Source organism: Bubalus bubalis, chromosome 13 (assembly GCF_019923935.1).
Source record: "Bubalus bubalis isolate 160015118507 breed Murrah chromosome 13, NDDB_SH_1, whole genome shotgun sequence".
Classification (NCBI taxonomy): Eukaryota; Metazoa; Chordata; class Mammalia; order Artiodactyla; family Bovidae; genus Bubalus; species Bubalus bubalis.
In genome coordinates, this window is record NC_059169.1 from 11,650,200 (window position 1) to 11,662,693 (window position 12,494).

Genomic DNA, 12,494 nt, shown 5'->3' on the forward strand with positions numbered 1-12,494 from the left:
GGCCGGCCTGTAGCGCCCGCCTGGGTGCCGTGGGGAGGTGGGGAGAGCGGGGTTCTGAGGCCAAGTTGGGCTCCAGGAGGAGAGTTCTGTCTTTCACTCTGGATGCTTACCAAGTTCAGAAGAAGGAAGGGGCCCGCCTAGTCCAGACCTGGCCGAACCCTGCTGCCCTCTCGTCTGTTGCTTTGGGGCTAGTGATGTGATAAGGTGCAGGTATTAGAGTGCAGCAAACCTGGACCGTTCCTTTTTCTTTTCCTAATTTTGGCTTCAGCCCAGAGTGGTGCCGTGTGCACAATTGTACAAGTAGTACGTCTGAAGCTGAGGGCCTTTGAAGGTTGATTAGTGATGCCAGATGCAGTTTTTCATTGCCAGAAGTGATCAAAAGAACACAGTAATAGCTGTTCAGGTTTAAAAATATAAAATACTTAAGTCATCGCGGAAGTATTTTAATGAGTTCTCTAGATGGATCATGAAATGGGCTGAATGACGTAGAGGCCAGTGTTCCAGCGGGGTGCTCCAGTGGGGGGTGGGGAGCAGGCATCGCACCCAGGGTTTCTTTTCTCAGGGGGATCAGAATCCTTCCTCAAGGTTCAGGGACCGGACCCCTCCCTGTGCCGACTGCACGGTGACAGCCACTTCTGCGCTCATTCCTGTTCACGTCCGGCTTCCGGGAGATCCCAGGCTTTGGGGTAGCCGGTAGCCCTGGCACTTTGGTATCATAGTTATTGAGAAACATCTGCTGAACTGGTGATCCAGATCGCCTGGGCACATTCCCTTGGTTTTGGCTCTTCCATGATCTTGAGCCAGGCTTTCCTGAGCTCAATGGGGAAGGGATGTTGGGAGCCTTTGCAGAGCCCAGACTTGTGCCTGGACCCCCTACCCCGGGGGAGCTGCAGCGTCTCCATATTTTGGTCGGTTTCAAGGATCCTGACCTTAGGACATGTAATGAATGCCCTGATTTTTTCTAAATTTTGAAGTTAAGACAAAGTGTGAGTGGGTAGAAAGGCTTAGAATTTCACTGACCAAAGTTTGCAGAGACAGATGGCTTGGAGTTGCTGTGGTAAGGAGGGTGATGGGAAAGACTGAAGCCATAAGAATTAGGATAAGCCAGTGTCATCTCCTGAAAGTTTTCACTTAACTTCCAGGCTCCCCCAGATAGGATCTTGGGCTGTTTCCTGACCCAGGTGGGGAAGGTTTTGAGGGATGTGGAGAGGTGCGAGCAGAGGAGACATCAGTATGGGAGTGCCATCTCTTACAGACCCATCTCTTGGTTGGTGGGTACCAGATCCCTGCTCTTCGGTGCATGTAATCTGGAGAGGTGCTCCTTTTTCTGTTATTTTTCTCTCCAGTCCTTCCCTCAGGGGGGGAAACACAAACTCAGGGGCCAGTTAGTTCGGTGGGATCACATAGGTTCAGTTCAGTTCAGTTTAGTCGCTCAGTCGTGTCCGACTCTTTGCGACCCCATGAATCGCAGCACGCCAGGCCTCCCTGTCCATCACCAACTCCCGGAGTTCACTCAGACTCACGTCCATCGAGTCAGTGATGCTATCCAGCCATCTCATCCTCTGTCGTTCCCTTCTCCTCCTGCCCCCAATCCCTCCCAGCATCAGAGTCTTTTCCAGTGAGTCAACTCATCGCATGAGGTGGCCAAAGTACTGGAGTTTCAGCTTCAGCATCATTCCTTCCAAAGAAATCCCAGGGCTGATCTCCTTCAGAATGGACTGGTTGGATCTCCTTGCAGTCCAAGGGACTCTCGAGTCTTCTCCAACACCACAGTTCAAAAGCATCAATTCTTCGGCGCTCAGCCTTCTTCACAGCCCAACTCTCACATCCATACATGACCACAGGAAAAACCATAGCCTTGACTAGACAGACCTTAGTGAATTTGTGAGACTCACACCCCCTCGGCCATGGAGTAATGATCTCCTGGCTCAGCTGCAGGACTGGGAAAGTTCCACTGGGCATCGAAGTGATGTTCTTGAGTGACTGGTCTGGAACCTGAAGAGCGGGCTGTGCAGGCAACACCCAACCCCCACCCCCAACCTGGTCTCTGCCCAAGTCCCCCAACTTGTTGCCCTAGGAGAGGGGAAGGATGGGGAAGGGTCCTGGCTTTCCCTGCTCAGAGAAGACCAAGCCTTTGTGTGTCCTGACTCCTGCTCAGAAGCTGGTTGCCTTTCAGGCACGTGGGGGACGGGTGGGGTGAAGGGCAGGCCTTTCAAACCTCGGGTGATGACCAGTGCTTGGTTCAGCTTAGACCTCTCTGAAAAGAGAATTATCGAGATGGTCGGCAGGATGATACCCCTCCTTCCCAGGAGATCTCCTGTCTTCGGAGAGCGGATTCTGGCGGCAGAATCTTGACGTTCCTTTGTGCACTAGGTCATCTCTGGCTTTGATTTCCTGACCGCACTGCACGGGCTGCAGTGCTTGGTGATGGTCTTGTGCAAGAACTGCCGAAGGGCGGGGACCCTTGTTTGTTCAGGGCTCTGCCGTCACCATCTTGACAGATGGCTCCCTTCTTCTTTTTAAAAATGTATTTATTTTTCGGTTGCACTGGGTCTTCGTTGTTAAGGAGGTTAAGCCTGAAAGCACTCAGGCTTTCTCTAGTCGTGGCAAGAGGCGGGGGCTACTCTTTCTTTGCCTTGCACCAGCTTCTTGGGTGCAGTGGCTTCTCTCGTTGCAAAGCACAGGCTCCAAGCTCACGGGCTTCGGTGGTTGTGGTGTGCAGGCTCAGTAGTGGTGGCTCCAGGGGTATCAAGCTCAGGCTCAGTAGGTGTGGCCCACAGGCTTCGTTGCTCTGGGGCAGGGGGGAGCCTCCCAGGCCAGAGATGGAGCCCGTGTCCCCCTGGATTAGCAGGTGGGTTTCCCACCTACTGTACCACCAGGAAAGTGTGGCTCCCTTCTTGCCAGGGGTGGATTTTAGTTCGGTTTACAGCTGGTGGCCCAATGGCAGAGGGTGGAATTCCGCACCATACTTGAGCAGGAGCGAGGCAGAAGACCTGCATTGACTTCATGGGTGCAGATGCTTGGGAAAGGGCCTCAGCGAGGAGGGTCAAGGGAGTAGTGAAAACAGCTGTTTTTTCCTAAGTGGTTTTAAACCCAGCACAAGGGAAAGGGGCAGTTTATTGAAATGACACACTCCTCTCCCGAGTACAGAAAGTCTGTCTGTCTGGACCCTGTCCTCAGGAATGGACACTTTTGTCTGGCAGTGGTCAGCGATCTCTGTTGATTTCTGTTATCAGTAGGGTGACCTATCACCCCAGAACTTTGTGCCTGAAACAAATAGTGATTTAGTGTTTCTCCCGATTCCTCAGGTTGACCTGGGGCTTTTCCTCAGGGCTCGCTCACTGCCTGTGGTCGGCGGGAGAGCTGCTGGCCTGGCCCGGATAGGGCAGCGAGGACACTGGGCGTCCTTTCCTGGGATCCGGTTAAATATTTAGGCCAAGGCAGCAGCAGTTAAGTGCAGATGCATGGCACTGTGTTTGTTGGACACGGCCTGCTCTGAAACAAGCTAGGGTGTATGTCTTTTTCTCTGTTACATGATGTTGCTGGTTAACCTATGTTTCAGTATATACCTACCTAAGAAAGTTGGGGGTGGGGCATGTAGGGAGAAAAGTAGAATTTTTGCTTAGACACGAGTGATTTATCAATAAATCCATATATCATGTTCAGATAAGTGGTTTGATACTTGTTTATACAAAAGCTGGAGCCTTCCTCACTTTCTGTAATAGAGCTGGGTCACTGTTCCTGTTTACACATTTGCTGTGTTTGATAGTCTAACTTGCACACGCAGGTGAGATTGAGAAATGTTTGTGTCCTGAGTGTGAAGACCCATGATTACCACCAGCCTGATCCTTAAGTGAGGAAAACGAATCTGACCTTGAACGACCGTGGTCTAGCGGTTGTCAGTACCCCTGTGAGTTACTGAAGTTTCCCTTTTCCTTCTCTCCTGCAGAACCTAAAAGCAGATCCAGAAGAGCTTTTTACCAAACTGGAGAAAATCGGGAAGGGCTCCTTCGGCGAGGTGTTCAAAGGCATTGACAATCGGACTCAGAAAGTGGTCGCCATAAAAATCATTGACCTGGAGGAGGCAGAAGATGAGATCGAGGACATTCAGCAGGAAATCACAGTGCTGAGTCAATGCGACAGTCCCTACGTAACCAAATATTATGGCTCCTACCTGAAGGTAAGGCTCAAAGAGGCGAACACGCGTTGCCATCGGGCCGCGCCTGACTGAGATGTGAGCCGCGGTCGGGAAGGACTTCAGTAAAGAGCACAGCAGCCTCTCAGGAAGAAGTGTCCCGACCTTTGCAGTCGAAAGGACCTGGCTCCGATGGTGCTCTCATCTTAAATGTCACTGACGGAAATGTATTTTCAGTAGAAAGTGTTTGATGTTGAAATTCTCTTTCAAACAAGCGTAAGCTCTGAGTAAGACCTTGTCATCAAAAGTGCATTCTTTTTAAAGCTGTTAGAATGACAACCACTCATCAACTAATTTTAGCATGCTTTGTGATGCAGACTCAGGCCAACCTAAGAATATGAGTCTTTTGATATTTTCATATCAAATGTGTTTTAATTTAGTGTCTTTTTTTTTAACTGCTGAGAACTGAGAATTTTGATTAGTGAGCTATTTTATCTCCGTTTGACTTCGAAGAATTCTCAGTTAGTAAATAATTAAAGTGGTGGTTACAGTATAATACTACAAATAGTCCTCAGGCTTCACGCAGTTCTTCAGGTGGGGAAGAATTCTGTTAAAGATGGCTTCCCAGTCCTGCGTGGAAAGTTTGAGATTGTTCCTCATGTTTCAGGTTCCTTGACATATATCTGTTTTATTGCATTTTCAAATGGGGTTTCAAAAATCTTAAAAGAGTTGGTGGAAAGCTTTCTGAAATAATTCTTGTGGAAACTGGAACTTGGCAGACAGAAAGAACTTCCTGAGGTGCCCGGGCAGTGTGCCCGGGTAATGCAAGGCCAGGCTTCGTCCTGCCCCGGGCCTGTCCTCTCGGGTTGCCGTGTTGTAGCCGGCAGCCTGCTCTGACCTCAGAGGCCTGGTGCAGTCTTCGATTTTGTGGAAATGCGGTAATAAGGTATAAGTGGGAGGATGGGACATCGGTGAGCTGTTGATTCCCTGAAATGCATATTTAAAGGAAATAAATATTGGATGGTAATGCTGTCTTTTTTTCATTGCCTAAAGAGTGGCAGTATGTCATAGGTCAAGTGCAGCAGTTTGAAATGGGAAGAATAAGTTTCGGAGTCAGTTGTCCTGGACTTTGTGTTTAAATTTCCCTGCTTCCTCATTTGTAAAATGGAAAATCATGTTATACCCCTCATTGTGGCAAAGAGTAAATAGAATTGAGTATATGAAAGTACCTGGCGTGTCGTGGGTACTTCTTGAGTGTTAATTTCCTTTCTTAATTGGCTGGGTTTATTTCCATTTATCTCATATTACCTTGCAGTGGAGCATGTATCCACTGAGGTTGGAAGTAAGGAGGAGCTGGGTAGCAATGACAGTTGCCGTGGGAGAGCATCCAGCTTGGGTCTCGATGGGGCAAAGGGGAAGCGCTGTAAAGAAGCTCCATCATTTTCATGGTACGAGAGACGGGCACACGTGACTGCCACACAGGAAGGCAAAGGTCTTCTTGATGTTAAATTTCTGTTGAGAGGAAAAAACTAACGGCTAAAGAGACTCATCTTGAACTCTGTCTGCTGATTATCACTTATCCCTTGAGAAATGACTTCAGCATAGTTTCGTAGTAAATCCAGAGTTGGGTTTCACGTGGTACGCAGGCATTGTAATTTTAACATGAATTATGGTCACTTTGGCAAAGGAAGTATGGAAGAACCTCACAAATTTTTGCTGATGAATATACCAGCTACTATCTAACTATGGAAGTTCAGGAGCAGTGGTTCAGAGGTGTCCTCTTCAGCCTCGGCTCCTCAGTGGAATTTTTACCGCGTACCGAGTAGATTGCTTTATTGTGGCCAAACGTGGCATCGTCTTGACCGTGCGTGTCTACAGAGAGAGTCCATCTGCATGTCTTGTCTCGCCTGAGCCGCTAATCCCAAGTCAGTCTAACCTCGTTCCAGAGTCGGCCAGTGAGTGAGTTAACCTCATGTCAGCTGCTCCTGGAATGAACTTAGGTTTTTAATGGCTCAGTATGATAGAAGTTTATTTCTTGCTCACGCCTAGCCTGATCCATGGCTGGTTTTCCTCCAGTTACTAGGAACCCAGGTGCCTTCTCTCATGTCGCTCTTCCCCTACCTGTGTGGCTGTGTTCAGCCTCCCTAAGTCACCTCGGGGGTGAAAATGGAGGCTCCTGTGGGGAGTTCTCATGCACTCAGGCCAGGACCCAGGGTACCTTGTTTCTGCCCACACACCCTGGCCAGTCTCAGCCTTGAGACCATACCCGACCCGGGAGAGCCTGGAAAGGGCCATCTAGTCGAGGGCTGCAGAGCAGACTGGCTTAGTGCTGAGCCAGGCAGTCCTTTCCAAGGCCATCTGCTCTCAGAGGGAAGCGGAAGAACCCCAGGGGTGACTTTCTCCACTCGCTCTGCTCAGGCAGGATGAAGAGCGGTAATAATTCTGTCTGTGGTGCTTCATGTATTTCACCAGGCAGATTGTCCTGCAGAGAACGTAACTGCCTCAAAAATGCCAGGAATAATATCACTGTTGTGAAAAGTCACCCTTCATTTCTTAAACCTTTCTATCACATTTGATGAAAACCTATGAACTGCTCTTGTTAAAACAGTGTTAACTACTGTAACTTGAGCAGGACAAGAATCCAGACCCCTTGTTCAGCCCACTCTTTTGTGAGAGAGCCACACAAAATTCCTTGGCCCAGAGGAAGACCCTCAGTCATGAGCCAGAGGCCGTTTTCCTACCATCTCCGTAGGATTCGGTAGTTTGATTAGTATGGTCCATAATGCCAGGGGCTTCCCTGGTGGCTCAGATGGTAAAGCGTCTGCATGCAATGCAGGAGACCCAGGTTCAATCCCTGGGTTGGGAAGATCCCTGGAGAAAGAAATGGCAACCCACTCCAAGACTCTTGGCTGGAAAATTCCATGGATGGAGGAGCCTGGCAGGCTACAATCCATGGGGTCGCAGAGTCGGACACGACTGAGTGACTTCACGTTCACTTCCTGTACCGTCAAGTAGCTTCCCCCGTGGCTCAAGACAGTAAAGAAATGCCTGCAATGCAGGAGACCCTGGTTCCATTCCTGGGTGGGGAAGATCCCCTGGAGGAGGAAATAGCAGCCCACTCCAGTATTCTTGCCTGGGGAATCCCATGGACAGAGAGCTTGGTGGGCTGCAGTCCATGGGGTTGCAAGAGTTGGACACGACTTAGCAACTAAACCACAACCCCCATACTGTCAAGTAAGATACACTTTAAATTGACATGTAAGAGGAATGAATCTTTGACACAAAGTTGAAAATTACTGTGTTTCATGTGGCTGTGCCTGCCTTGTTAAACTCCCCATAGCTTTCAGGGATAGTGTTTTAGTCCTTTAAGTGGTGACGGGGAGAGGACCTCAGGGTTTCACCTTGTGTTAAGGGACTCTGACTCACTGGAAAAGACCCCAATGCTGGGAAATATTGAAGGCAGGTTGGATGGCATCACCGACTCAATGGACGTGAGTTTGGGCAAGCTCTGGGAGTTGGTGATGGACAGGGAAGCCTGGCGTGCTGCAGTCCATGGGGTTGCAAAGAGTCGGACATGACTGAGCTGAGCGACCGAACTGAAAAGGGACTTTCACACAGCGAGACTGAGTAAAGAGGAAGTGCGCGGAGACTGGTTTCTCTCTTGCTGGATTTGCATTAGAAGGTCTCATAATTATGCTTTTGTTTCAGTGTTGTACTTAAGGAGAAATTAAAAAACAATAGGTGAGTGGTTTAAATATACTGAAAGTTGCTGAAGGTCAGCAGAGTGGAGCGAATTTTGACTGTAGCTATAATCAAATTACAGAGTTGCTATGTAGCCTGTCTCCCCTCCCCCACTCGCCGCCTCCCCGCCCCCATAGTAAAAACAAAAACACCACCACCAATTTAGGGAGGAGGGCGAATAATGCAAGTGAAAACTTGCATTGATGAATCTGAGGCCTGAAAAGGTCTTGAAGATGATCACATGCCATAGAAGTTTCATTCACTGTAGTTTGTTTAATTTGGGGAAAGTTAAAACCAGCAGGAATATTAACCAAACGCTTTCGTATCCCAACCATTATGTAATACCACTGGAACTTTCTGCCACGAAAATACAAGGTCATAATGAAACCGTGTGTGGGGGGAGTGAGGAGTGGTTTGGGTGTGGTGTGCAGGAGAGAGAGACTTCTTTGGCTCTAAGTTACTCTGTGAAGACGTAAGACTGTACCAGTGGAGAGTGCGGTGCTATAGTTCAATCTAAGCCTGATTTCTTTTTAAGCAGCATTCATTAGAGTCACTCATTCTGTTCAGCATCTCAACTCTGTAGGTCTTTTGGTCTTGGGAAGATTGCCAGCGTTTTAGAATCTCTACTTTGAGATTCTTGCTTAAGAGTTTATAAGCCAGGATTTTAGTCTTGAATCCTAGATCATGATTACCTAACTGTCTCGTATCTTGTGGGATTACTGTAAAGATTGAAATCAGATAGATAAACTGTCCAGCATGTTAGATTTTTAGTTAAATACTAATTTAAGATTTTTTTTTTTTTTAATTAAAGGAAAAGCTATCTTGGCAAGTTTTAAGTCTTAACATTTAGCATGTTAAAATTAGGGTTATCACTTTCTTTTATAGTATATTCTGTAATATTCTTAAATATCAGGCCAGTTTAACCAATGCAAATCAGGCGCAAGGCAAAATAAAGCTGTGTTTGTCAAACCTTTACTTTTCCCAGTCATTTCTGTTGTATTATCGATATGAAGGAAGCATGTCCATTGCTGCTGCTGCTAAGTTGCTTCAGTCGTGTCCGACTTTGTGCGACCCCATAGATGGCAGCCCACCAGGCTCCCCCGTCCCTGGGATTCTCCAGGCAAGAACACTGGAGTGGGTTGCTATTTCCTTCTCCAGTGCATGAGAGTGAAAAGTGAAAGTGAAGTCGCTCAGTCATGTCCAACCCTCAGCGACCCCATGGACTGCAGCCCACCAGGCTCCTCCGCCCATGGGATTTGCCAGGCAAGAGTACTGGAGTGGGGTGCCATTGCCTTCTCCGAAGCATGTCCTTTAGTCCTTGTCTAATAGTGCATTCAGATCTTTTACTTAGAGTAAGTTTTTCTTCAGTTCCTAGAACTTTTAGGGTAGTTTTATCAGCTGTATTTGTCAGCAAAGTAATACAGCAAAGTCCCTTCACAGGTTTTAGTGTTGTATGCGAGTATAGACGATCCTGCTGTGGATTGATTGTCCGTTAGCATGATGGTTTCAGAAAGCTCATCCATTTTGTTGCATGTGTCTGTACTTTATTTCCTTCTGTTGCTGGATAATATTCCATTCTACAAACGCACTACATTTTATTTACCCTTTTGGCAGGTGATGAACACTTGGGGCTGTTTCCACTTGTGAGCTGTTATGGACAACGTTGCCGTGAACGTTATTTTCTGGTTTTTGTGTCGACATGCTTGCGCTTCTCTTGGGTATGTGCCCAGGAGTGAAATGGTTGGGTCATATGGTAACTCTGTGTTTAACACTTGGAGGAACTGCCAGGCTGTTTTCTTTTCCAAAGAACCTGCACCCAGGGGGTTCTAATTTCTCTACATCCTCTTTGCATTCCTGGTGATGGCACCCTCAGGGATGTGAGGTAAGTATCTCATTGTGGTTTTAGTTTGCATTCCCCTCGTGGTTAATGATGTTGGGCCTTATTTTTCTGCTTCCTTGCCAGCCTTGATACACAACTTTAAAATTTTTTCCAGTTCCTTAAGTGCAATAGAGCATTTTATTATGCTTGTTTGCATTTCTGTCAATAGTGGGTTTGAGTATCTTCGCAAATCCTTAGCCCTTGGGATTTCTCACTCTGTTGAGTTTTGTTCATATCTTTTTAAGCTTTCAGTTGGCTTTCCTGTGTTTTAACACTTGATGTGTAGATTGAGATGTTCTCAGTTTTAGATACCACAAGTATTTTCTCTGACTCTGTTACAGTTCTTTTAACTTCAGGGTGTCCTTTGTTGAAAAAAATCCTTAATGTAGTTATCAATTTTTACCTTCAGATTTCTGCTTTTGGGATCCTGTTTAAGGAAACTTCCAGTTACCTAAGGTTAAGAATTATATGACAGTTCCCATCTTTTATCAGCCTTATAATTTTGCCTTTTGCATTTAGCTCTTTTATCTGTCTGGCATATAGTTTGAAGTGAGGATTTTATTTTTCTCCATGTAGAAATAAGTTTTATAATACTATTGTATAAAATAATATTTTCCCCACTTACATGTGAGGTTATATACTAAAGTCCTCTTGTATGTCTAGGCCTGTTTCTGGATTTTCTGTTTTATTCCTGAGCCAGTATCATTCATGGTCTGTGTGTGTGTGAGAGAGAATTATTGTTACTTTGTGGCCTTGTTTTGAGTTGTAATATCTGGAATGATAATGATCTCCACCTCTGCCCACATACATCCAAAAACCTTTGCTGTTTTTAACAAGTACATGAGGTCTCTGAAGACCATTTTTCTTCCATGTCTTAGAATGAGTTTGTACATTTTCAGTTTAAAATCTTACTGAAGTTTCAGAATTGATTTTTGAGAATTGACATCTTATGTCATCCCATCCTTGGCTATGAATGTCCATTTTTTAAATTAGGTTTTCATATTTGAGCTTTAATGCAGTGTAAAAGTTTTCCTTCAGTTCCAGACACGTTTTTATTGCTGTTTTGAGTGATATATTTTCAGGTTGGTTATCACCTATTTAAGGGGACAAGTGTTTTTTTTTTTTTCCCCACATCGTTTCTGGCAATCTTGCTGAGCTCTTACTGGTTTTCTATGCATACGCTCACGTCTGTAAATAATGGTGGTTTTCTGTGCCCCTGTCCATTCACATCACCATCTTACAGCCTATGTTTTGATGACCATGACCTCTAGAACTGTGTGGGCTGGCAGCGATTGGAGGGATACACTGGTCTTGTTCTTGATCTTAAAAAAAATGCACATTAAATTTTTCTTTAGGATATTTGCTATAGAATTTTGATGTGTGGCCTCTTCTTTTTTAAATTAATAAAGTCTGCTTCTATTCCTGGTTAGACTGTTTTGGTCTTCGTTTTTAAACAAACAAACCATAGCATGGACTTTTCCCCCCTGTTATTGTAAAGATAGGTTAGCGGTTTTTCTCTTTCCATCTCACTGTAAGTAGATGGCAAATAGCCAGATCTCCAGCGTGCCCTTTCTGATTTCTAAGAAAGTAAATTGGTTTCATAGAGCAGGGAAAGTCTTCTGTATTTGGCCATTGCCGAGAGGCTCAGAGAGTTCCTTTATTAGCTGAGAACTGTGAGCCCCTTCTGTTACACGTCAGTTCTCTTCTGTTGAATTCTGCAGGGTGCTCACAGACAGAACAGGAAAATAGAACCTGACCTTGCCTCGGACAGCGTTCCCATCGCCGACTCCCTCCCCGGGTGCTTCCTTCCTGCTCGTGGGTCAGGAGGGATGCTGATGCAGCATTTTTGCCATTTGTTCAGTTGATCATCGATTTTTTTTTTTTTTTTTTGAATCATTGAATATTGACTCTGTTTTGGGCTGGCTGTTCTGCATCTCGACTCCTAAACTGTCACTGGGTTCTGGGGTGGGGGACTAACTTGGATCAGAGTGACAGAGCCGAGAACGCTGAACTGGCCGATGTGTTACATTGAGATGTCTGTAGTTTATGGACTGTTTGTGTCTTGGAACCAGCAAGAAGGGGCAGTGATGTGTTGGGGTCACTCAGATGACAGCGGGCAGAGGCCCTGGGTGGTCCTCATTTCTGTGTGTGGCTTGAAACTGTTTCTGCCTTTGCTGGGATTGGTCCGAGACACACGGGAGCAAAGAGCTTCAAGTGGCAGGAGGCTTGGGAGGAAGTGGGGCTCTGCGGGGCTTGGACAGCCTTGGTGAGCCTCACATGTTCCTGAATTTACTGTAATATTAAGTCTTCTTCCTCCATTGCTTTCAAGTTCCACTTCAATACTTTCCTTCCATGTTTCAGGCCAGGCAGCTTGGTGGGATGACGTGGCCCCAGCCTGACTGGGAGAGAGCAGTTTGGAGGTTGTGGAGGGGGAAAGGCCTGCAGATTTGGTTTCAAGAAAAATCATAAGCGAGCTGGAGGTGATGGAAAAGGGAGTGATGGTTTGCTTTGTGTCCCCACTTCTCTGTGCTTTTCTAGCCATTCTGACCCCCAGGCTCGAGCTCTGGAGATAGTCTACCTGCTTCTGAAGATGGGGGTCCCAGCTCCAAGTTAAACCAGCCCTGTAGTTGGTCACCTGGTGTCGGACGTGTGTCCTTCCCTGCAAAATAACAGTAGGGACACATTGATCTTTCAAGTTTTTTTCTGTGCGATTCAGCATGGCTTGCTGTTTAATAAGGC

The 12,494-nt window shown here is 46.5% G+C and overlaps 1 protein-coding gene across 4 annotated transcripts in view; it reads left to right on the forward strand.

Moving 5' to 3' along the window:
* Positions 1-12,494, forward strand: part of STK24 (serine/threonine kinase 24) — a 142,471-nt gene that overhangs the window by 86,898 nt on the left and 43,079 nt on the right. For all 4 annotated transcript variants that reach the window (XM_044927125.2, XM_025262647.3, XM_044927127.2 and 1 more), the window contains exon 2: positions 3,950-4,180. In XM_044927125.2, coding sequence (XP_044783060.2) covers positions 3,950-4,180 — 231 coding nt within the window. The remainder of the gene's footprint in view (positions 1-3,949; positions 4,181-12,494) is intronic.